Raw genomic sequence first — 25,587 nt, 5'->3', positions numbered from 1 at the left:
TGTTTCGTAAAACATGAATGTGATTTACTTATCTATTTGTTTGATAACTTATTGTTTCTCAGGTTGTGATTGGTCCAAAAGCACAAGAACACCAAGTTTGTGGCGTGTGCTCAATTCAAGGGCATCCATCCGACAAGTGCCCTCAACTAATCGAGAATGGTGGGTGGGAATCTGCCAATGCAATTGGTTTCCAAGGACAAAATCAAAACAACCCATACTCGAACACTTACAATGCCGGATGGAGGGACCATCCAAACTTCAAATGGAGGGAGCCACAACAAGCTGCCCAACAAGGAGGATTTAGGCCAAACCCCCCTGGTTTTTATTCCAAGCCGTATGCACCCCAACAACCTTCGACATCATCTCATTCAGGTACGTCCTTGGAAAGTGATCAAGCTATGCAATTACTAACCTCTATTTCGCAGGGGTTGCAAAATCAAAACAACCGGATAGCAAATAACGAGAAGGAGATGACGGATATGAAGAAACAAATAGGGCAGATTTCTGAGTTCCTTGGACAGATTAGAGAGCAAGGAAAGCTTCCTAGCTCAACCACAGTCAATCCAAAGGGAGGATTCGAATCCGCCAAGGCCATCACCCTAAGGGGTGGAAAAGAAGTTGGGACCGAGCCAAACAATCCCAAATCTGCCCAGAAAGTAGATGAAGAGACGACACAACCTGAGGCAGATCACCCTAACTCGGCCAAATCAGGTAATTTAAGTTCAAACTCATGTACTTCACGTCCTAATCTGCCCAATGTACCTTTTCCTCGCAGGTTCATGCAAGAAAAAAAGGAAGAAAGCGAGAAGGACATTCTTGAAACGTTCCGGAAAGTGCAAGTGAACATACCGCTTCTTGATGCAATTAAACAGGTTCCAAAGTATGCTAAATTCCTCAAGGACCTATGCAATACAAAGAGAAGAAGGGCAAACAAAGAGGTAGTGAAGGTAAGCGAGAATGTGTCCGCTGTTTTGCAACGTAAACTGCCTACCAAGTGCAAAGACCCCGGTAGTTTCACGATTCCTTGTGTAATTGGACATAATCGTTTTGAACATGCCATGCTTGATTTAGGTGCATCCATAAATGTCATGCCTTATTCTATTTATGCATCTATGAATTTGGGTGAATTAAAACAAGATGGTGTAATTATACAATTGGCTGATCGTTCTAACGCGTATCCAAAAGGAGTTTTGGAGGATGTGCTTGTGCAGGTGAACCATTTAATTTTTCCGGCTGATTTCTACGTCCTAGACATGGAGGATTCAGCCCATTCTACATCTTTGCCGATTCTCCTTGGTAGGCCATTCATGAAGACGGCCCGAACGAAGATTGATGTATACAAAGGCACCTTGACAATGGAATTCGATGGGGAAGTGATTGATTTTAATATTTCTGAAACTATGAGATATCCCGTTGATGACCATTCTTGTTTTTCCATTGATGTTATCGATTCTTTGGCGCAGGTATACCTTGAAGAATTGAACGAGGACGCCCTGGAAACAACCATCACTAAGGCCATAGAGCGCAAAAATGAAGGATTTGGGCCAATGCAAGGCCACGGCAAGGAGGAGCAATTCTTTGCAATGGGTTCTAGTGAAGAAATAATTGAGGTTGTGGCAGCCCTTGAGTCATTGCCACAACAATATGGTAAGGTTCCACTCTCACTTTCAAATTCAGTTTCCACTAAGATGCTACCTTCTGTTGTTCAGGCACCATCGCTTGAACTTAAGCCGTTGCCGGACCATTTGAAGTATGTGTTTTTGGGAAAAGGCGAAACATTGCCCGTCATCATTTCATCAAGTCTCACGGCAATGGAGGAGGAGAAGCTTGTGAGGATGCTGCGAGAGCACAAAACGGCCATAGGGTGGACTTTGGCCGACATTAAAGGAATAAGCCCTACCACATGCATGCACCGTATACTTCTTGAGGAGGGGGCTAAACCAACTCGAGAGGCTCAACGCCGTCTCAACCCTCCGATGATGGAAGTGGTGAAGAAGGAAATAATCAAGCTTTTGGATTGCGGAGTGATCTACCCTATCTCCGATAGCCGTTGGGTCTCTCCAGTTCAAGTCGTTCCCAAGAAGTCCGGAGTAACTGTTATCAAGAATGATGAGAATGAGCTCGTGCCTACACGCATTCAGACTGGATGGCGAGTATGTATCGATTACCGGAAGCTAAATGCCATGACTAGGAAAGATCACTTTCCTTTGCCATTCATCGACCAGATGCTCGAAAGGTTAGCCGGTCATGCTTTTTGCTGTTTTCTTGATGGATACTCTGGATATAACCAAATTGTGATAGCCCCGGATGATCAAGAGAAGACCACATTCACATGTCCCTTTGGAACATTTGCTTATCGTCGCATGCCATTTGGCTTATGCAACGCACCGGCCACTTTCCAAAGGTGTATGGTAAGTATATTTTCTGATTTTGTTGAAAAGATCATTGAGGTTTTCATGGATGATTTCAGTGTATTTGGGAGTTCATTTGATAATTGCTTGGATAATCTGACCTTAATTTTGAAACGATGTGTTGAAACTAACCTTGTCTTGAATTGGGAGAAATGTCACTTTATGGTGAAACAAGGTATAGTTTTAGGACATATTATTTCAGAAAAAGGAATTGCAGTAGATAAATCGAAAATAGACCTTGTACGTCACTTACCCTCTCCTACTTCGGTTAGAGAGGTACGTTCGTTTCTTGGCCATGCAGGGTTCTATAGGCGTTTTATCAAGGACTTCTCCAAGATGTCCAACCCTCTTTGCCGATTGCTTCAAAAAGATGTGCCATTCAAGTTTGATGAAGAGTGTAATTCGGCATTTAACCAACTCAAGGAGAAGCTAGTCTCGGCCCCCATTATTGTACCTCCAGATTGGAGCCTCCCGTTCGAGCTCATGTGCGATGCATCCGACTATGCATTAGGAGCTGTTCTAGGACAAAGAAGAGACAAGCGGCCGCATGTCATATACTATGCCTCTCGGACTCTCAATGATGCCCAATTGAACTACTCCACGACGGAAAAAGAACTTCTAGCTGTGGTTTTTGCTTTAGATAAATTCCGTTCATATTTAATTGGTACTAAAGTAATCGTTTATTCTGATCATGCAGCTTTGAGGTACTTGCTCACGAAAAAGGAAGCAAAGCCGAGGCTTATCCGTTGGATTCTTCTTCTTCAAGAATTTGATATTGAAATCCGGGATAAGAAAGGAAGCGAGAATGTAGTGGCTGACCATTTAAGCCGAATGATCCACGAGGAGCATGAACATGCCGTACCTATCCCTGAAACTTTTCCCGATGAGCAGCTGCTATCCATTGAGGTAAGTGAACCATGGTATGCAGATTTAGTGAATTACTTGGTGACTAAACAAATTCCAAATGAACTAAACAAGCACCAACGTGATAAGCTTAAAAATGATGCACGTTTCTATGTTTGGGATGACCCTTATTTGTGGAAGTATTGCTCGGATCAAATTGTACGTAGATGTGTGCATGATTCTGAATTTCACTCAATTCTAAGCTTTTGTCACACATATGCATGTGGTGGTCATTTTGGCACACAACGCACTGCCCTCAAGGTTCTAGAGTGTGGTTTTTATTGGCCGACTATATTTAGGGATGCTAGAACCTTTTGTATGTCTTGTGATCGTTGCCAACGAATGGGTAACATAGGTACCAAGGACCAAATGCCGCAAACCCCTGTCTTTAATGTTGAAATTTTTGATGTTTGGGGCATTGATTTCATGGGCCCTTTCCCTCCATCTTATCGTTTCACTTATATCTTGCTAGCCGTTGATTATGTTTCTAAATGGGTGGAAGCAAAAGCCACCCGTACTAACGATTCTAAGGTGGTTACAGATTTCGTGAAAACTAACATTTTTGCTAGGTTTGGAATGCCGAGAGTAATCATAAGTGATGGAGGGTCTCACTTTTGCAATCGGACCATTGAGGCGTTGCTAAGAAAAGAGTGCCTAAACGTTCATACAATTCAAGTTTGAGTTGTTGGAATGTTTAGGTGTTTCTTTGATTTCAAAGTTTAAATTTAATTCTCTTTGTTTTGTACGTATGAGAATGGAAGAGAAGAGTGCCTAAACGTTCGTACAATTCACGTTTGAGTTGTTGGAATGTTTAGGTGTTTCTTTGATTTCAAAGTTATGAGGAACTAAACCCCCTTTAGCTAGGGGGTGATTCGAAACTATGTTTATATTTGCAATTTGAATTGATTACGTTTGGTTGGAATTTCATAAGTTGTGGATTCAATTCGTTTAACTGTTTAATTGATAACTTATTTATGTATGTTCATTGAGATTGCAAGCTTAATTTTCATGCATAAATATGACGCTAGAATATAAGTGAGTTTCACCTAATCGCTATGAACTTATATTCACAAGTAGTGGAGGTTGCTTATAAACAATTGCGTTAAACGAATTCTTGGCATAAGTTTCATGCGTATTCCATAGTAACAAATGCCTCGTCGATGTTTATGATTTCCGTTGAACTTAATGATCTTTGTTGAATGTCTCTATCATGCGTATTCCATAGTTAGGGACTTTGATTAAGAATAATTTGGTTGTAATGCGTATTCCATTCAATCCAACGAATTTAGGGAAATCTGAAAGTTAATCTAAGCGGATCTAATTAACTTGGAGCATTGAGTTTCACAACTTATCGAAAGACCAACTGAGAATCAATGTTGTTTTGCAAGTGTAACATGTGTGGAGAAGAACCCCTTGGCTATTCCATCATCCATATTTTTATCACATTCATATTTACATTTTGCCTTTAATTATATTCTGTCTTTTTAATTTAATATCGTCCAACCACAATTCTCCCCCCCCCCCCTTATTTTGTTAAGTCTTAATCATTCGTATTTGTTTTATTTTTGTATCTTTAAGCTTTTGGAGTCATAAACAATTGCAAATTCGTCTAAATCAAGTTCTAGCTTCTATTTGAGTCAATTTGATTGTTTTAGACAATTTGAGTTTTTCAAAGCCTTTCTGAGTCATAGTAGTCTTGTTAAGAGTATTTTAATTTAGTTTTTATGTTTTTAAGTCAATTTAGAAGGTTTTAGCAAGCCCTCCTAATCCCCGGTCTAGAATGATCCCTCACTTATCCATTCTACTACAATTGTCAAACGAGGGTTTAATTTGAGTGTCAAGTAAATCTCGCATCAAATTTTGGATTAGCAAGTTGTGATTGAATTTCAGAAATAGCACTCACCTCATTTACACTTTGTTGCCGTGGGGCTTCCCTTTGGCCCACTCCTTCATATTGTTGAGCGTTGAGCGCTCGGTTGGCTATGAGAATCTTGGCATCCCTTGGTGTTTTGTCCACCAATGCTCCTCCCGCTGATGCATCAAGCATTTGACGTTCGATAGGAAGGAGGCCCTCATAGAAATATTGAAGGAGAAGTTCCTCCTTCATTTGATGTTGAGGACATGAAGCTACAAGGCCCTTGAAGCGCTCATAATAAGCCGAGAATGTCTCACCATGATTCTGTTGAATACCACTAATTTTCTTCCGTAGGAGAATCACTCTCGAAGTAGGGAAGAATTTCTCCAAGAAAGCACGCTTCATACTCTCCCACGAAGTCACAGTTCCCGGGGCTAGTTCGTAGAGCCAATCTTTGGCCTTGTCCATAAGTGAAAATGGAAAGGCCTTCATCTTCAATATACTCCCATCCACATTGACGGGGGTCATGCTCGAACAAACCACCTCGAACTCCTTCAAGTGTTTGTTGGGGTCTTCCATAGACAAGCCATGGAACTTCGGAATATGGTGTAACAAACTGGATTTGAGTTCAAATTCCTCAGTCTTCCCCTCTGCAGCCGTGGGGTATTGGATACAAAGAGGCAATGCATTATCCAAACCCGAGGCCGAAAGCTCCTTGATGGTTCTATTATCTGCTGCCATGGCTTGTTCTTCTTCAAAAATCTGATCCGTGGGCTTTTCTTCTACACCTACTTCGTCTTCTTCAAGCCCAGGTTGTGGTGGAGGTTGTGGTGGAGGTTGTGGTGGCTCTTGTTGACTCCTCGTTCTCCTCAAAGTGCGTTCAAAATCACCGTCAAAGTCGGAGATGTTCTCTATAATAGGCCGAGAGCGACGAGTCATACACAGTACCTAAAAAACAAGGAAACAAACAAACTAAGAATCTGAAATAAGAATGCACGAAAAACTAAAAAAAAAAAAAAAATATAAAAATAAAGACAAAGGATTAGCAAAGTTGCTAATCCCCGGCAACGGCGCCAAAATTTGATGCGAGATTTACTTGACACTCAAATTAAACCCTCGTTTGACAATTGTAGTAGAATGGATAAGTGAGGGATCGTTGTAGACCGGGGATTAGGAGGGCTTGCTAAAACCTTCTAAATTGACTTAAAAACATAAAAACTAAATTAAAATACTCTTAAAACGCTTAAAACAGCAAGAAACAACATTCTAAGTGATAGGTGAATAAATCCCACGAAATTCATGCAAATACAAATTGTTTACCCCCCCCCACACTTAAATCAAACTTTGTCCTCAATGTTTTAAGCAGAAAGTCACAACAGAGCAAGCAAATAAACAAATACGAGAAAGAAAGCAAAGTAAAGGCAGTAAAGAAAAAGAAAGGAATAAAAATAAGTCTCTTAAAGGGGTTTCCAAGTTCTTCTCTATTCGGATGCATGGGTTGCCTCCCACGAAGCGCTTTCTTTTACGTCTTGCAGCCGGACGGTACCTCCGTTTAAGCTTGACTAGGTTCCACGGCATGGAGGGGTACCTCCTCCACGACATGCTCCTCAAACATCTCGTAATAGGGCTTCAATCGATGCCCATTCACTTTGAATTCTTGCTGCGTCCTTGAACTTTTGATTTGCACTGCACCATGAGGGAAAACATTAGTAACAACAAACGGGCCAATCCATTTAGAACGCAACTTACCAGGAAACAAACGTAGGCGAGAGTTAAAAAGTAACACTTTCTGCCCAACTGTGAAGGTCTTGGTTCGAATCATTTTATCATGGAATGCTTTGGTCTTGGCTTTGTACATCCGGGCATTCTCATAGGCTTCATTCCGAATTTCCTCAAGTTCATTCAATTGGAGCTTCCTATGAACTCCCGCTGCATCTATGTCCATGTTGAAAATCTTCACGGCCCAATGTGCCTTGTGCTCTAACTCTATGGGCAAATGACATGGCTTACCATAGACGAGCCGAAAAGGTGACATCCCAATGGGTGTTTTGTATGCCGTACGATATGCCTACAGTGCATCATCTAAACGTAAGCTCCAATCCCTCCTTGTTGGTCCAACGGTCTTCTCCAAAATTTGTTTTATTTCTCGGTTAGACACCTCGGCTTGGCCATTTGTTTGAGGATGGTAAGGTGTGGAGACCTTATGGTTGACATGGTACTTTCTTTTTCTTTACTGCCTTTACTTTGCTTTCTTTCTCGTATTTGTTTATTTGCTTGCTCTGTTGTGACTTTCTGCTTAAAACATTGAGGACAAAGTTTGATTTAAGTGTGGGGGGGTAAACAATTTGTATTTGCATGAATTTCGTGGGATTTATTCACCTATCACTTAGAATGTTGTTTCTTGCTGTTTTAAGCGTTTTTAGAGTATTTTAATGTGTTTTATAGTGTCTTGGTATAAAACTCCGAAAATTTGATAAAAAAAAAAAAAAAAAAAAAAAATCTTTTGAAAAACCCAAAAATATGTGTTTTTAGAGTCATTTGAGTCATTTTGGTGTTTGTTTGTTTCTTAGCGCTACTTGGGAGGCAACCCATGCATTCAACAAAGGAAGACTTAGAAAGCACTCCAGATCCAGATTTCTAAAAAACTTTTCTCTTTGTTGCTATTTCGTTTCTGCCTTGTTAGGTTGTTTAGTTGTTATTGTTTGTTTGTTTATTAATTGTGTGAGTCTATGATTGTAACATTGAGAAAATGTTTGATTTATTGATAGGCACTGCTAAACAAAGAAAGATGGTGCTTCACAAAGGTTGTTTGCTTGAGGCCCCACTACGTGGCTTTACTCTTGGAGCGGAAGGCGTAGGAACAGAAGGCATCGGAGCGGAAGGCGTAGGAGCAGAAGGCATCGAAGATAGAGCATTCCAGGCCTCAATACTTGGCCAAGCGCTGGATGAGCCAGGAAAAAGGTGCCTCTGGAGGAAAGATGAGAACCTTTGACGGTCACTGTGAATCCGACCTTCAGACTCTTGCAGCTCATCAAGCTTCCTCTTCATGCCCGTCGAATAGTTGTTTGCAAGCACGTGCAAACTTCTATTCTCATACTTCAGCTGCTGGATCTCCTGCTTGAGACTTTCCACCTCTGCCATCAATGATTCCACCTGACGGGAGCGGGCAAGCAGGCGTTGGCCCATGTTGGACACAGAACTTGCACACTGAACACTAAGTGCGAGGGACTCTTGAACGGCCAACTCATCGGACCGTCCTGACAGCAGCCTACTATCTTTTGGAGTGAGGAGGTTCCTAGCTACTATTGTAGCTGTTGTGGCGTCCTGCATCACGAAGTCTTCACCTGTGAGAGGACCGTTAGAAGAAAAGAAAGAAGGGCGCCATACGTTACCTTGACGCGGCGCGCCCGTATCACTGCTAAGGCTTAATTCCAAGCTAAGGTTCGATGAGTTTGCCATTTTTTTTAAAAGTGTTCAAAGAGAAGGGATGGAGTTAAGTTTCAAAGGGCCGGAGTCGATTTTCAAGAATGGGAAATCTGCAGAGTGTGTTTGTTGTGGTGATCGATAGCTCAATAAAAAAGCCAAGGCGACGCGTCCACCAATTCAAAAAAAAAAGCCGGAATCTCCGGCGTAATTTAGGCGACGCTTTCTCGGCTTTTCAGAAGGCGCGTTCAACTTTGTCAAAAGATTTCTTCTTTTCAGACAACACGTGGAGGCCATCATCACAACTACACATCTTTAGCCGACAAGCGCAAAGTTCGGCGACGCTTTCTCTGCTTTTCAGAAGACGCGTGCAGCTTTGTCAAAAGGAGCCGAATCTGCACTACCACGTGTCGTTCAGAAAGCGAAGGGGCGTCGTTCAGAAATCGAAGGGGCGCCTGCTCAGAAATCGAAGAGGCGTGTTCAGAAATCGAAGAGGCGTGTTCAGAGATCGAAGAGGCGCCACTATTTCAAAAAGCCAGATTTGCGGGATCAAAACGTTTGTCGACAAAGGTAAAAAGTACCACCACTTGATATTATCTCTATATATGTCGACCTTCGTCTTTTATGGCAGGGCAAACCTGAAGAAAAATGCCCAACTCTCCCTCACCTCTGAGGGTGTACTCCCAGCAAAGCCTTTCGAAAGACTCAATTCTTTCTTCTTCCCCAAAGATGATACCAGATGCCTGGAGTACATATGACCCAGGAGGAAACAGCACAACAAATACATGTGCTGATTCATTCACCGCTTCTTCAAAAGCAAAGGTATCTCATATCATCAAGGTCAAAAGCAAAAGTATCTCATATCATGCTCTTTCCCTGTCTTTTTCTTTGTCCTTGTTCTTACTCGCATGGCAAAGTAAAACAAGCAATCAGCCGGCACTTGGAGTCAGTCTTCCGTTCTGGAGCCAACTGCCTGGAATCTATTCCTGATTGCTTACCTAGCGTTGCTCTCGAGTAGTCATCTTCAACGGTTGATACACTTCCGGAGAAGGGACCACTTCTGCAAAGGGGAGCGAGTAAGGCAAGTGCAAATGATACATTGAAGCATGTGGAGACAAACATAGGCTGAGTTATCCTCCAACCCTTTTCAATACGAATTGGAAAGATTGAACAAAGAAACAAATAAAAGGGATAAGCTCAGACCTTCGGGGGAGACCAAAAGAACCATCCTGCTGCCCAGTTCAAGAAGTAGCACAAAGGAAAATCAACGATGGGCAGAAACCAGTTCAAGAGTAAGCCTGTGGAATCACAAAGATCAAAAGCCTCAATGCAATTACCAAGGAGAAGATGGAATTTACACTCTATAACCAGATTTGCGTCTCTAAACTCTTCTCTTTGTTAATTACATTATGCCATGTTTAGTATGTTTAAGTGCTTTTTGTGTATTTACTTATGCTTTGTGTGAATCTATGCTTAAAACATTGAGGACAATGTTTGATTTAAGTGTGGGGGGGGGGGGTAACTAAGTATATTTGATGCAAATTCGTTGGATTTTATCACCTATCACTTCACATGTTGTTTCTCACTGTTTTAAAACTGTTTTAGTGTGTTTTGTCTTAAAAATTCGAAAATCCCATAAAAATTTGAAAAATTGTTTTAAAAAGCCTAAAAAGAGTGTTTTGAGTCATTTTTGTGTGTTTGTGTCTTAGGGTACCTTCCAACACAATGATAAGGATTTGGTTTATAATTGCATGACGGTTAAAAAGAGTTATTAACATAGAGAAAAGTTTGATTTACTCTTGGTATATGCTTGGTTATGGTTATAATATATGACTTCACATGCAATCATAAAAGAAAAATTTAGTTTTTGTAACATGCCTGAAGGAAGGAACTCAAACAAATGCTACAACCCTGAGAGACTTGACCCTATAACGTTCTTTGGAGAGTATAATCTGTGATTTCTTGTTTTCTAAAATCGTTGCATGATCTCATTATTCTTTGCTTGGTTACTGCTTAGAAGGCGTTTCATCATATAGTTCCAAATGCTAGAACTCATGCCCATTTCATTCAAAGCATGTTATTGATTTGCATAACATATATCAAGATGAAGTTGTGTAGTTGCCACCATAGCCAAATAGCCTCGCTTCCCATATTTCGTATATTTTGTAAGTTTTACCCCCGTTGAGCCATGTTAACCCATGTTCTTTGTTAACCCACTTTATCTTCACCTAACCTAGAATATGACCGTCCTTACCCTTGTTCTTAAAAGATAGTGAGCATGACTTAATTGAATTCCTTTTGAGTTACATTATGAAAGAAAATAAGTGTGGGGGAGAGAATGTTTAAGTGTTTTTGTTTTGAGATTCAAAAGAAGAAAAAAAAAAAAAAAAAAAAAAAAAAAAAAAAAAAAAGAGAAAAGAATAAGTGATTGAAGAAAGGTTCCAAAACACCAATTCTGGGCGTAAATTGTCTAAATTCTCCCTTTTTGTTCAAAAGTGAATTCTAAGTTGATTAAAATGCTTTGCTCACTATTTCTTTAAGAACCTTTGTTTTCCATATCCCTTCTTTGTTATCCACATACCCCAAGCCCCGTTACAACCCTTGACTTCTATCTTGAGTGTTGTGTATTTCAATTTGTGGAGTTTGAACTTGGTATGAGCTTATGGTGTCACTGGTTCTCGCGTCTAAGTAGTAGCATTCCATTCATGAGATCATATCTAAACTTGATTATTAACTCCAGAATTTGCGTTCTTTGTGATACATATATGTGAGTGTCGTTTTCATGTTTACATCAATCTTCTCACATATGACTAGATTAGGGTGTGTAGTTAGAAAATCTGAGTAAAAATTGAGTGCATATCTTGAAAGGAATTGAGCAAATTCTCTAAGGCATGTTACTACATTCAAAACATGGTTTTAAATGCTTAATTGTGAACTAGTATATGGTGACTATGATTAAGAATGTACTTAAATGTGAAGATGACTAAAATCTGTGAGAATGATGATTTTTAACTTGTCATGTGCATTGGAAATCCCTAAGACGGTTGTTGGAAGGTTTAGGTTGTGTTTTACGTGTTTAGTGTCGTTTTGTTTATTTGTTTTTATTCTGTTTTGCTCGAGGACTAGCAAAAGCTAAGTGTGGGGGTATTTGATAGGAGCATATTCATGCGACTTAAATGGCTTGTTCTCGTGCATTTACGTTATGTTTCTCTCGTTATTTTAGTCCTTTATGCTTCTTTTGTGTGTTTTCAGGTTCTAAGGGCCTAGGGAGCAAGAAAGTGCATTTTGAGGCCATTTGGAGCATTTTTGGGCATGGATTGGATAGCTTATCCATGGAGCCAAGAGGATGGACGAATTTGAAGGCCTTGTATGCACTTGAAGACACAAAACAATGGCTCTAGCCCAATCAAACACATTATGCCATACAAACCAACCTATTTTAGGCCCATTCTATGTACTTAAACCCTAGCCCTTTAAACTAATTCATTTATCACTTATCAAACCATTCACTTATCACTCACCACATATCATTCACTTATCACTTAACATATCATTCATTTATTTCACTTCCATACTCCTCTTAATTCCACATGCATTCTCACACATGCACATCATTCACTCACATTTCCACCATTCATTCTTTATTCCTTTCCAAACATCTCACATGCATTTCCACCTTCCTACTTCATCATTTCACCACATTCTCCCTCTTTAACTCACATGCATTCATCATAATTCACAACACAAAACAACTTCATTGCCGTGGGTTCCCATTTCCTTTCCAAACATCTCACATGCATTTCTTCATTATTTCCTAACCCTACATGCATTATTTATTGCATCTTCACATGCATTCACACACACTTTACACATTCAAACCGTGAGCTCCCATTCCTATATGCCATTTTCAGATTTCCACCCACTAACCTAGTCATCAACACATGCACTTCCACCTTTCATCCACAATGATTCATGATTCATTCACTTTGCATCCTTTAATTCAATCACATACTTTTCCATCATTAATTAGCCACTTGCATCTTAAACAAACAGCCATATGTTCCCTCCACTACTCCTATAAATACCCTTGCATTCATTCATTCAATTCATATCTCATATTTCCATTCACAACACTTCACACAACACAAATACACATCCATTGCCGCAATTCCCCTTCCATTTTCTGTGCAGTTTTTCTCCTTCATTGCAGCCACTATCCAACCACTTCCCATCCCTCCAAAACACTTCACATAATCCCCAAAGCTCACCTTAGACCTTGTGCTACAACAACGAGGAAGAAAAGAGTGCCTAAACGTTCATACAATTCAAGTTTGAGTTGTTGGAATGTTTAGGTGTTTCTTTGATTTCAAAGTTTAAATTTAATTCTCTTTGTTTTGTACGTATGAGAATGGAAGAGAAGAGTGCCTAAACGTTCGTACAATTCACGTTTGAGTTGTTGGAATGTTTAGGTGTTTCTTTGATTTCAAAGTTATGAGGAACTAAACCCCCTTTAGCTAGGGGGTGATTCGAAACTATGTTTATATTTGCAATTTGAATTGATTACGTTTGGTTGGAATTTCATAAGTTGTGGATTCAATTCGTTTAACTGTTTGATTGATAACTTATTTATGTATGTTCATTGAGATTGCAAGCTTAATTTTCATGCATAAATATGACGCTAGAATATAAGTGAGTTTCACCTAATCGCTATGAACTTATATTCACAAGTAGTGGAGGTTGCTTATAAACAATTGCGTTAAACGAATTCTTGGCATAAGTTTCATGCGTATTCCATAGTAACAAATGCCTCGTCGATGTTTATGATTTCCGTTGAACTTAATGATCTTTGTTGAATGTCTCTATCATGCGTATTCCATAGTTAGGGACTTTGATTAAGAATAATTTGGTTGTAATGCGTATTCCATTCAATCCAACGAATTTAGGGAAATCTGAAAGTTAATCTAAGCGGATCTAATTAACTTGGAGCATTGAGTTTCACAACTTATCGAAAGACCAACTGAGAATCAATTTTGTTTTGCAAGTGTAACATGTGTGGAGAAGAACCCCTTGGCTATTCCATCATCCATATTTTTATCACATTCATATTTACATTTTGCCTTTAATTATATTCTGTCTTTTTAATTTAATATCGTCCAACCACAATTCCCCCCCCCTATTTTGTTAAGTCTTAATCATTCGTATTTGTTTTATTTTTGTATCTTTAAGCTTTTGGAGTCATAAACAATTACAAATTCGTCTAAATCAAGTTCTAGCTTCTATTTGAGTCAATTTGATTGTTTTAGACAATTTGAGTTTTTCAAAGCCTTTCTGAGTCATAGTAGTCTTGTTAAGAGAAATTCTTAGAGAAGCGGGCATTCTTAGAGAAATTCTTCCCAACTTCAAGTGTGATTCTTTTGAGGAAGAAAATTAGTGGCATTCAACAAAACCAAGGAGAGTCTTTTCCAGCATACTATGAGCATTTCAAGACTCTAGTTGCATCATGCCTTCAACATCAAATGAAGGAAGAGCTCTTAATTCAATATTTCTACGAGGGACTCCTTCCAATTGAGAAATAACTGCTAGATGCCTTGGCAGGGGTGCTTTGGTTGACAAAACACCAATGGCTGCCAAGGTTTTAATTGCAAATTGAGATTTGAATGCGCAACAATACGAGGGAGTTGGACAAAGAGACCCGCCACTGCAACAACAAGTGATTCTTAGAGAAATTCTTCCCAACTTCAAGAGTGATTCTTTTGAGGAAGAAAATTAGTGGCATTCAACAAAACCAAGGAGAGTCTTTTCCAGCATATTATGAACGTTTCAAGACTCTAGTTGCATTATGCCCTCAACATCAAATGAAGGAAGAGCTCTTAATTCAATATTTCTACGAGGGACTCCTTTTAATTGAGAGACAAATGCTAGATGCCTCGATAGGGGGTGCTTTGGTTGACATAACACCGGTGGTTACCAAGGTCTTAATTGCAAATCGAGCCTTGAATGCACAATAACACGAAGGTGTTGGACAAAGAGACACCCCACGACAGCAAGTCCATGAGGTAAGTTTAATAGCTGAAATTCAATCTCAATTAGCTAACCTCACTATGCTTGTATCTCAGGTTGCCGAAGGATGCAAAGTGCAAGGAATTACACCAAGTGTGTATGGCGTGTGCTCTATGCAAGGGCACCTCAATGATCAATGTCCTCAATTGATAGAGAATGGAGGATGGGAAAGCGCCAATGCCATAGGTTATCAAGGCCAAAATCAGCAAAGGAATGATCCATACTCAAATACATACAATCTGGGATGGAAAGATCACCCAAATTTCAAGTGGAGGGAGCCTCAACAACCTCAACAACAAGGAGGAATTCAACAGCCACCCCCTAGGATATATCAAAGGCCATTTGTACAATCTCAACCTCAATCACAAACTGCCCAACAAAACTCAGGTTTGCTAATTGATAATGATCATACTATTCAATTACTAACTTCTATATCGCAGGGATTACAAAATCAAAATAATAGAATAGCGAACCAAGAAAAGGAGATGGGTGACATAAAGAAGCAAATAGGGCAGATTTCTGAGTTCCTTGGACAATTTAGAGAACAAGGCAAACTTCCTAGTTCAACCATTGTGAATCCAAAGGGAGGTTTTGAAACCGCTAAGGTTATCACCTTGAGAAGTGGCAAGGAAGTTGGAATCAACCCCAAACCATCCAAAGCAAGTCAATAAGAGGATGAAAAGTTGCTGCTCGAAGAAGAAGAAGTAGACAAGGCCACGGGAAGGGTAGAACAACCCTTGCCGCAGCCCTTTAAAGCCCCAAAACCATCCCAAACCACCAAGGTAAGTCCAAATTTGAATTTTTCTAGTTCAATTCCACTAAATGTGCCATTTCCTAGCAGGTTTATGCAATCTAAGAAAGAGGAGGATGAAAAAGACATTCTGGAGACGTTTAGGAAGGTGCATGTCAATATCCTGCTCCTTTATGCTAGTTAGTTATGTTGTTTCCTTGCATTTAGTTAGTTAATTACTATTTATTTTAGTCTTTTAAGCTATTTTCGTATGTTTTTAGGTCCTAATGGCAAAAGAAGCAAGAAAGTGCATTTTGAAGCTATTTGGAGCAGTTTTGGGCATGGATTAGATAGCTTAACTATGGAGCAAAATGGATGGACGAAATTGAAGTCAAGAGAGGCTAGGAAAGGCTACAAATCTGGAGAAAGAAGTTCTAATGCAAAGAAGATAAGGAAAGAGCAAGAAATAAGGAACCTTATCCAACCTTCTCTTATCCTATCCTAACCAACCTTATCCTTTCCTAACTCTAACATTATCCTATGCAAATCAGGTTATGCCTTAAATCTAGCTATTTAGAAGGGATTAGATATACGTCTAAACACATAAACTCAGATTCTAGAAGCCTAAGCCTTTGTATGCCGCATGTAGGCCATTCCTTGTAGGTTTAGGAGTTGTAATCCTTCCTCTATACCTATGTCGTGTGTTCTTGTCCCTTTAGGTTTAGGAATCTGCCCTAAACACTCTTTCTAGTACACCCTATCTTCCCCCTGCAAGTGTGCCGCACCTATCCTTCTAGGAGGCCCTAAAACCTAGCCGTGTATTCCCTATTCCATTCCCTTTTGGTTTCTGCCAAGACTTAACCCTTTTCCCATTGGATTGTGCAATCCTTTACCTTCAGAAATTGTGCATAAATTAGCCTATAAATACAACCCTATGCCACACCATTCAATCCATCCATTCACTCATTCATTCATTCATACTTTCAGCCATCAAACACCACAATTCACCCTACACCACCCTAGTGCCGCAAGCAAGGAAGGAAGGAGAAGAAGACTTGTGCAATCTGCCATCCAAGGAGGGTTCGAAATCTACCATTGGAGTGTGGAGCGTTTCTAGGTGTATTCTATCCTTAGTTTTAGTTCAATGTTTATATTAATTTGGTTTTCAATTATGATGAACATGTGGAACTAATTTCTTTTTAGTCAGAGGTGAATTCGAAGCCATGATTATATGTTTTATATGAATTGATTACGTCCAGTTATTGTTTCTTAAGGCATGAATGTGATTTGCTTATCTAAGTTATTAAAACTTGTTTATGTATGTGGGTTGGGGGTCGACACTTAATTTGCATGCATGAATTTGATGCTAGAGTATAAGGGGGTTTCACGTAATAGTTATTCACTTACATTCACAAGTAGTGGAGGTTGCTAGTCACAATCATGTTAAGTAAATCCTTGGTATAAGTCTCATGCGTTTCATGGTGATGAATGCCTTGTCAATGCTTATGATTTTCACAAAACTTAATGACTTTTGATATGTATCTTTATTATGCGTTTCATATAGGGAACTTGAGAAAGATAATTTGGTTTAGATGCCTATTCCATCCAATTCAATGAAATAAGGAAAATCTGATGGTTAGTTATGCGATGCAACTAACTTGGGGCGTTGTCATTCATAGTTTAAAGGAATAATAACTGGGAAATTAGTTCATATGCATATATCATGTGTGGAGAAGGACCCTCCAACTAGCCTTTCACCCATTTAATTCACTTAAATTCGTTTTTACAAAGTCTTTTCTACAAAGTTTTTGTTTTAAGTTTTAATTTCGTCAAAAACAATCTGAGAGGAGTTTATTTATGCAACTTAGTTTGCTTGTTTTCGTGCATTTATGTTATTAATTCTTAGTTATTTTAGTTCTTTAAGCTTCTTTTGTGTGTTTTCAGGTTCATGAGATGTATTTGGCGAAAGGATGCATTTTGGAGCCTTTTGGAGCACTTTTGGGCACAAATTGGATAGCTTATGCTTGGAGCAAAAGGAATGGACGAAATTGAAGGAGGTTTCCACTCACATGAGGATTCCTAGTTGGACGAGGATTCCTAATCACACAAGGATTCCTACTTGAAGTAGGAGAGTTAAGCCAAAGTTTCCTATTTTGGTTGACCTTTCCTAAATCAAGAACGCTCTAAGTTTTAGCACTTAAGATGGCTCCCGAGCACCCTTGGACAACAAACGAAGGTTCTTTGCAACTTTCCCTTCCTTGCCGTGCAAGGAAGGTTGTTTCCCTTTCTTTGTGTAAACTTCCCTATTTTCCATATGTGTTAGGACCTTTCCCTTATTCTAATACCTCTTGCTTTGTGGCTTACCTTTCCCTAAGCTTGTGCCGCACCCTTCCCTTGTGTTTCCTGATTTCAATTTCTCATTTCCTAGTTTAATTCACTTTCCTAGTTCTAAAACTTTCCCTAAAGTCCTAATTTCTGATTTCTTGCAAGGAATTGACTTTTCCTTCCTTCTTTTGCACCAATTTCGTTTCTTACCTTAAATTCCCTTTCCTTGCTGTGCAAGAGGTTTAATTTTTGATTCCTTGCAAGGCAAGGACATTCCTTACTTGTTTTAAATTCGTGCATCCCCCTTTTCTGATTTTATTTGGACTTTATTCACTTACCTTTTCTATTTAGACTAGGAAATCTGAATCATAACTCAATTAGGTATGTTATTAACTTCCCAAAACACTTATAATTAGCCCTTGGCCGAACCCTAGAGGGGATTGACCACCAAAAACTCGTCCATTCACTCCCACACACATCCATTCATCCCAAAACATCATCAAACAACCCAGAAACACAACCAGCCGCTCCACCTTCTTCCACCATCATTGCCGAGTCCTCCACCACCTTCCAACCATCAAACACTCATCCACACACATCCTACATCCCTTGCCGTGCCTCTAAACACCCCAAAATCCATTCTACATCATCAAAACAACCCAGAAACCATCATCACCCAATCTGCCGCAAGCAAGAGAAAGGAGACAGATTCACTCAATTGTTTGGCTCTTCATTCTGAGTTGTTTAACAATTTTAGGTGTATTCTATCTTATATTTCAATGTCTAATTCATGTAATCTTTGTTTTGCTTTGAGTATGATTGGCTAAATTCGTTTTGGCTAAGGGTGTATTCGAAACCATGATTATATATGTGAAATAAGTTGATTACTTCCAGTTATCGTTGCATAAGTTGTGAATACAAATTGCTTAACTGTTTGATTTAGAACTTATTCTTGTATGTTGATTGAGAGTGCACGCTTAATTTGCATGCTTGAATCTGGTGCTAGGGTATAAGTTTGTTTCACCTAATCGTTATGAATTTATATTCGCAAGTAGTGAAGGTTGCTAGTCATGATCGTGTTAAGTAGATTCCTGGCAGGAGTATCATGCTTTTCATAGTTACAAATGCCTTGTCGATGCTTATGATTTCCAAAGAACGTAATGATTCTAACTTGTGTCTTTATCATGCTGTTCATATAGAGAACTTGTTAGGAATAATTTGGTTGCGATGCATATTCATCCAATTAAATGATTCTAGGGAAATCTGAAGGTTAATTTAAGCGGACCTAATTAACTTGGAGTGTCGAGGTTCATAACTTATTGAATTGATAACTGGAAATTGATTTATGTTGCATATATTTCATGTGTGGAGAAGAACCCCTTAGCTATTCCATCATCCATTGGTTCATCACTAATTGTCTTACAATCTGTTTTTCTTTACAATCTGTCCATTAAATTTAATTTCGTCCAAACACAATCCCCCCATATTTTGTTAAGTCTTAGTCATTATAATCTGCCTTATTTGGTGTTTTTAAGTATTTTGAGTCATAAGCACTTTCAAATTCGTCCAAATCATGTTTTAGTTGCTGTTTGAGTCAATTTGGTTGTTTTAGGCAGTTTTGAGTGTTTCAAATCTGTTTTGAGTCATAGTAGTCTAGTTAGAGTCTTTAAGTTTAGTTTTTGTGTTTTTAAGTCAATTTATATTAGATTAGCACCCCTAGTTAATCCCCGGTTAGAACGATCCCTACTTACATCATTACTACAATTGTCACAAATAGGGTTTAATTTGTGTGTCACATTCGTAACGCATCAAAATTTTGGCGCCGTTGCCGGGGATTAGCAAAGTTGCTAATCCCTTGTCTTGAGTCTTGTTTAAATTGTTTAGTTTCTGTTTTGTTTTAAATTTTGCACCGTGTGTGTGTGTTTTGGTTTTGTGCCGTGCATAGGCACCTTATTTTCTTACTTGTGCCGAGTCTATTAAGTTGGTTACTTATCTTGTTTGCTCTTGTGTGCAGGTACTAGTTTATGACTTGTAGCTCACAACCTCTTCGTGAGCATATCTTCGACTTTTGACGGCGATTTCGAGAGGACTTTGAGAAGAAAAAGGAAACTGCAAGAGTCTAATCCTCCTAGTCCCGAACCTGAATTAGAAGAGCAAGAAGTTGAGGTTGAAGAGGAGCCCATGGCAAGGTTTGAAGAGGAAGTACCAACCATGGCAGCGGACAATCGAACCATCAATGAGCTTTCTGCCTCGGGTTTGGACAATGCAGCCCCTCTTTGCATCCAATACCCTAGGGCAGCCCTTGAGAAAACCGATGAATTTGAGTTGAAGTCCAGTTTGCTACATCATATACCCAAGTTCCATGGGTTATCAATGGAGGACCCCAATAAGCATTTAAAGGAGTTCGAAGTAGTATGCTCAAGTATGACACCGGTGAACGTGGATAGCAACATATTGAAGATGAAGGCTTTTCCTTTTTCTTTGTTGGAGAAGGCCAAGGATTGGTTGTATGAGTTGGCTCCCGGAACTGTCACATCATGGGAGAGTATGAAGCGAGCCTTCTTAGAGAAGTTCTTTCCGACATCACGAGTCATTCTTCTTCGCAAGAAGATTAGTGGAATTCAGCAAAGCCAAGGTGAATCTTTTCCAACTTATTATGAACGTTTTAAAACCCTTGTTGCTTCATGTCCACAGCACCAAATGAAGGAGGAGCTTCTTCTTCAATATTTCTACGAAGGTCTCTTACTAATTGAACGTCAAATGTTGGATGCATCCGCGGGATGAGCTCTAGTGGACAAGACACCCATGGATGCCAAAACTCTCATTGCTAATCGAGCACTCAACACACAACAATACGAAGGTGTTGGGCAGAGAGACACCCCAGGGCCACATCATGTAAATGAGGTAAGTTCTATTTCTGAGTTACAATCCCAAATGGCTAACCATACGTCTATGTTATCACAGTTTGTTGAAGGCCCCAAAACGCAAGGAACTACAATCTGTGGTGTATGCTCCATTCAAGGACACCAATCTGATCAATGCCCTCAATTAATTGAGAATGGAGGGTGGTAATCTGCCAATGCCGGGGGTTATGGGAGTCAAAACCAACCAAGGGGTGATCCTTTCTCTAATACATACAATCAGGGATGGCGTGACCACCCCAATTTTAGATGGAGGGATGCACCACAACCTGCCCAACAAAGTGGATTCCGACAACCCCCGGGTTTCTTTCCAAGGCTAATGGCACCACAACCACCTCCTTAAGCACAATCATCCCAAACCAACTCAGGTACGTCTATGAATGATGATAAAACATATCAGTTATTAACCACAATGGCAGAGGGAATGCAGAACCAAGCAAAGGAGGTTAATGAGCTAAAGAAGCAAATAGGCCAAATGGCAGAATTTTTGGGACAATTTCGTGAAAATGGTAAGTTACCAAGCACTACGGTGGTCAATCCCAAGGGTGGTTTCGAATTTGCAAAAGCTATCACACTAAGAAGTGGAAAAGAAGTGGGAAGCAAAACACATGACCCTGCCCAAAACAAGGAAGATGAAAAGATACAAATTGAAGAAGAGGAGCAATCCTACCCCACGGCAAGGGTAGCACCACCCATGCCGCAGCCATCTAAGCATTCCCATCCATCCACCTCAGGTAATGTTGTCCCAAATGTTGTGATTTCGAACACTAATCTGCCCAATGTTCCTTTCCCTCGCAGATTTGCACAATCGAAGAAGGAAGAAAGCAAAAAGGACATTTTGGATACCGTTCGAAAAGTCCAAGTAAACATTCCTTTACTTGATGCTATTAAGCAAGTGCCCAGGTATGCAAAGTTTTTAAAAGAGTTATGCACAACTAGGAAAAGAATTTCAAACAAAGAAGTTGTGAAAGTAAGTGAAAATGTATCCGCGGTTTTGCAACGAAAGTTACCTCCAAAGTGTAAGGATCCAAGGAGCTTTACTATCCCATGCATAATTGGAAACACTAGATTTGAACAATGCATGTTAGATTTAGGTGCTTCTATTAATGTCATGCCATATTCCATTTATGCATCTATGAACCTTGGTGAGTTAAAACAAGATGGCGTTATAATTCAATTGGCCGATCGTTCTAATGCTTATCCCAAGGGAGTCCTTGAGGATGTTTTAGTGAGGTCAATCATCTCATCTTTCCTGCAGATTTTTATGTCTTAGAAATGGAGGATTTGAGCCATGCTCCATCATTGCCAATCTTGCTAGGCCGTCCATTCATGAAAACAGCGAGAACAAAGATAGACGTGTTTACGGGAACATTAACCATGGAGTTTGATGGGGACATTATTAATTTTAGTCTTTCTGAAACCATTAAATATCTAATTGAGGACCATTCTTGTTTTGCTATTAACATTGTTGATTCTCTGGCACAGGTACATTTGGATCAAATGAACGAAGATGCACTTGAGGTAGCCTTAATGCATGACATAGGAGCAAGAAATGAGGGTGGGGGAATCCTTGCAACCCACGACATGCAATCTGACCATATTGCCGTGCCCCCTTGTGGTGAAGTGATTGAAATGGTCGCTGCCCTTGAGTCATTACCCTCATACTCTGGTAAGTCTCCACTCTCAATTTTAGATTTGGTTTTGACTAACAAGTTACTTCCATCAATTGTGCAGCCACCTACACTTGAGTTAAAGCCATTACCTAGTCACTTGAAGTATGTTTTCTTGGGAGAAGATTAGACACTACCCGTCATCATATCTAGCTCACTCACGGCCCAAGAAGAAGCCAAGTTAATAAGGGTGTTAAAGGAGCACAAATCTGCCATTGGATGGACCTTGGCGGATATGAAAGGCATTAGTCCTACCACGTGCATGCATCGCATCCTTTTGGAGGAAGGAGCCAAGCCATCTCGTGAAGTTCAACGTCGCCTTAATCCACCTATGTTGGAAGTAGTGAAAAAAGAGGTTATAAAATTGCTTGATTGTGGTGTTATATATCCTATTTCTGATAGTCGTTGGGTGTCACCCGTGCAGGTTGTTCCAAAGAAGTCCGGAGTCACGGTGGTGAAGAATGAAGAATAAGAGCTTGTACCCACTCGTGTTGTGACCGGTTGGCGTGTTTGTATTGATTACAGGAAGTTAAATGCCATGACAAGGAAGGATCACTTTCCATTGCCATTCCTTGACCAAATGTTAGAAAGGTTAGCCAGTTATAAATTTTATTGCTTTCTTGATGGATATTCCGGATATAACCAAATTGTGATAGCTCCAGAGGACCAAGAGAAGACAACTTTCACATGCCCATTTGGCACCTTTGCATATAGGCGCATGCCATTTGGTTTGTGCAATGCCCCTGCGACATTTCAACGACGCATGGTGAGTATATTTTCTGATTATGTGGAGAAAATTATTGAGATATTCATGGATGACTTTAGCGTGTTTGGTAATTCATTCGATCATTGATTGAATAATCTGACCTTAATTTTGAAACGTTGTGTTGAAACGAATCTTGTGCTTAATTGGGAAAAATGTCACTTCATGGTTAAGCAAGGTATTGTTCTAGGACATATTATTTCTGAAAAAGGCATTGAAGTGGATAAATCTAAGGTAGACCTTGTTCGCCACTTACCCTCTCCAACTTTGGTTAGAGAGGTTCGTTCGTTTCTTGGTCACGCAGGTTTTTATAGGCGTTTCATAAAGGATTTCTCCAAGATTGCACAGCCATTATGCCGATTGCTTCAAAAAGAGGTGGCTTTCGAGTTTGATGATGCATGCTCCACGACATTCAAACACTTAAAGGAGGCTCTCACTTCGGCTCCCATTATCACACCTCCAGATTGGAGCCTTCCATTTAAGTTGATGTGCGATGCTTCGGATTATGCGATTGGTGCTGTTTTGGGGTAGCGAAAGAACAAACAACCTCATGTTATTTATTATGCATCTAGGACACTAAATGATGCTCAATTAAATTACTCAACCACTGAAAAAGAATTACTTGATGTGGTATTTGCATTAGATAAGTTCCGATCATACTTACTTGGTACTAAAGTTATTATTTTTACTGATCATGCAACTCTCAAGTATTTGCTCACGAAAAATGAGGCCAAGCCTAGACTAATTCGATGGATGTTGCTTCTACAAGAGTTTGACATTGAGATTCGGGATAAGAAGGGCGTGGAGAATGTGGTGGCTGACCACCTAAGTCGAATGTTGCATGAGGAAGCATTGCCAATTTCTGAAACCTTCCCCGATGAACAATTAATGTCTATCCAGGTAAGTGAGCCTTGGTATGCAGATTTGGTGAACTTTTTGGTGTCTAAACATACCCCTAGCACACTTAATAGGAATCAACGTGATAAGCTTAAAAAGGATGCTAGGTTTTATGTTTGGGATGACCCATACCTTTGGAAATTTTGTCCCGATCAGATTGCACGACGTTGTGTGAATGAATCTGAGTTTCAATCTATTTTAACATTCTGTCATTCATATGCATGTGGGGGACATTTTGGCACCCAACGCACTGCCCTTAAAGTCTTAGAATGTGGGCTTTATTAGCCAACCATTTTTAGGGATACTAGGACATTTTGCCTTACATGTGATTGTTGTCAACGAATGGGTAATATAAGTGTTAAGGATCAAATGCCACAAAACCCTATACTTTCTGTTGAAATATTTGATGTGTGGGGAATTGATTTTATGGGTCATTTTCCTTCATCACATGGTTTTCTCTATATCTTGTTGGTGGTGGATTATGTTTCCAAATGGGTGGAAGCAAAAGCCACCCGTACTAACGATTCTAAAGTGGTTGCAGATTTTGTGAAGTCTAACATTGTTGCTAGGTTCGGAATGCCTCGAGTCCTTATAAGTGATGGAGGTTCACATTTTTGTAATCGCACAATCGAGGCACTGCTCAAGAAGTACAACGTTACACATAGGGTTTCGACACCCTATCATCCTCAAACAAGCGGGCAAGCTGAGGTGTCGAATCGGGAGATAAAACAGATTCTTGAGAAGACGGTGGGGCCAACAAGAAAAGATTGGAGCTTGAGGTTAGAGGATGCATTGTGGGCTTATAGGACCGCCTACAAAACACCCGTAGGAATGTCCCCCTTTCGGCTTGTTTATGGCAAACCATGTCACTTACCTGTGGAGTTGGAGCACAAGGCTCATTGGGCCATGAGGAAGTTCAACATGGATGTAGATGAGGCGGGAATTCATCGTAAGCTTCAATTGAATGAACTTAAGGAGATACGGAATGAAGCTTACGAGAATGCCCACATTTACAAGGAAAAGACAAAGGCCTTTCATGAGAAGATGATTCGCAACAAGTCCTTCTCTGTTGGACAGAAAGTGTTGTTGTTTAATTCTCGTCTTCGTCTATTTCCGGGTAAGTTACGTTCACGTTGGATTGGACCCCTTGTTATTACTAATGTTTTTCCTCATGGTGCAGTCCAAGTTCGTAGTTTCAAAACAGGTCAAGAGTTCAAGGTGAATGGGCATCGATTGAAGCCTTACTACGAGAGCTTTGTAGAACATGATGTGGAGGAGACCACCCACTATGCCATGGGTTCCCATGAAGGTTGATCAATGTGGCATCGTCCGGCTGCAAGACGTAAAAGAAAGCGCTCTTTGGGAGGCAACCCATGCAATCAACAAAGGAAGAACTTAGGAATCGCTCCAAACTCAGATTTGCGTCCCTAAAACTTTTCCTTTGTTGCTTACTTTATGTTACGTGTGATGTGTTTATTTGTGTGTTCCTTTGCTGTTAGTTTAGTCTAAAACATTGAGGACAATGTTTAGTTTAAGTGTGGGGGGGGGGTAACATTTTGTTTTGAGCTATTTTTGCATGAAATTCATAGGGTATTACCACCTAACATGTCTAAACTTGTTTCCCACTGT

The 25,587-nt window shown here is 39.9% G+C and overlaps 1 protein-coding gene across 1 annotated transcript; it reads left to right on the top strand.

The window, feature by feature from the left end:
- The first annotated feature begins 21,040 nt into the window (after window positions 1-21,040).
- On the top strand, window positions 21,041-25,272 carry LOC137710006 (uncharacterized). Its single transcript, XM_068448974.1, has 4 exons — window positions 21,041-21,490; window positions 22,114-22,297; window positions 24,500-25,075; window positions 25,139-25,272. The coding sequence occupies exons 1-4, from the start codon at window positions 21,041-21,043 to the stop codon at window positions 25,270-25,272; spliced, it is 1,344 nt and encodes a 447-aa protein (XP_068305075.1).
- Window positions 25,273-25,587: the final 315 nt, after the last annotated feature.

Source organism: Pyrus communis, chromosome 12 (genome assembly GCF_963583255.1).
Source record: "Pyrus communis chromosome 12, drPyrComm1.1, whole genome shotgun sequence".
Classification (NCBI taxonomy): Eukaryota; Viridiplantae; Streptophyta; class Magnoliopsida; order Rosales; family Rosaceae; genus Pyrus; species Pyrus communis.
Note: the sequence above shows the minus strand (reverse complement) of the source record. Positions and strands in the feature narration are given on the sequence as shown.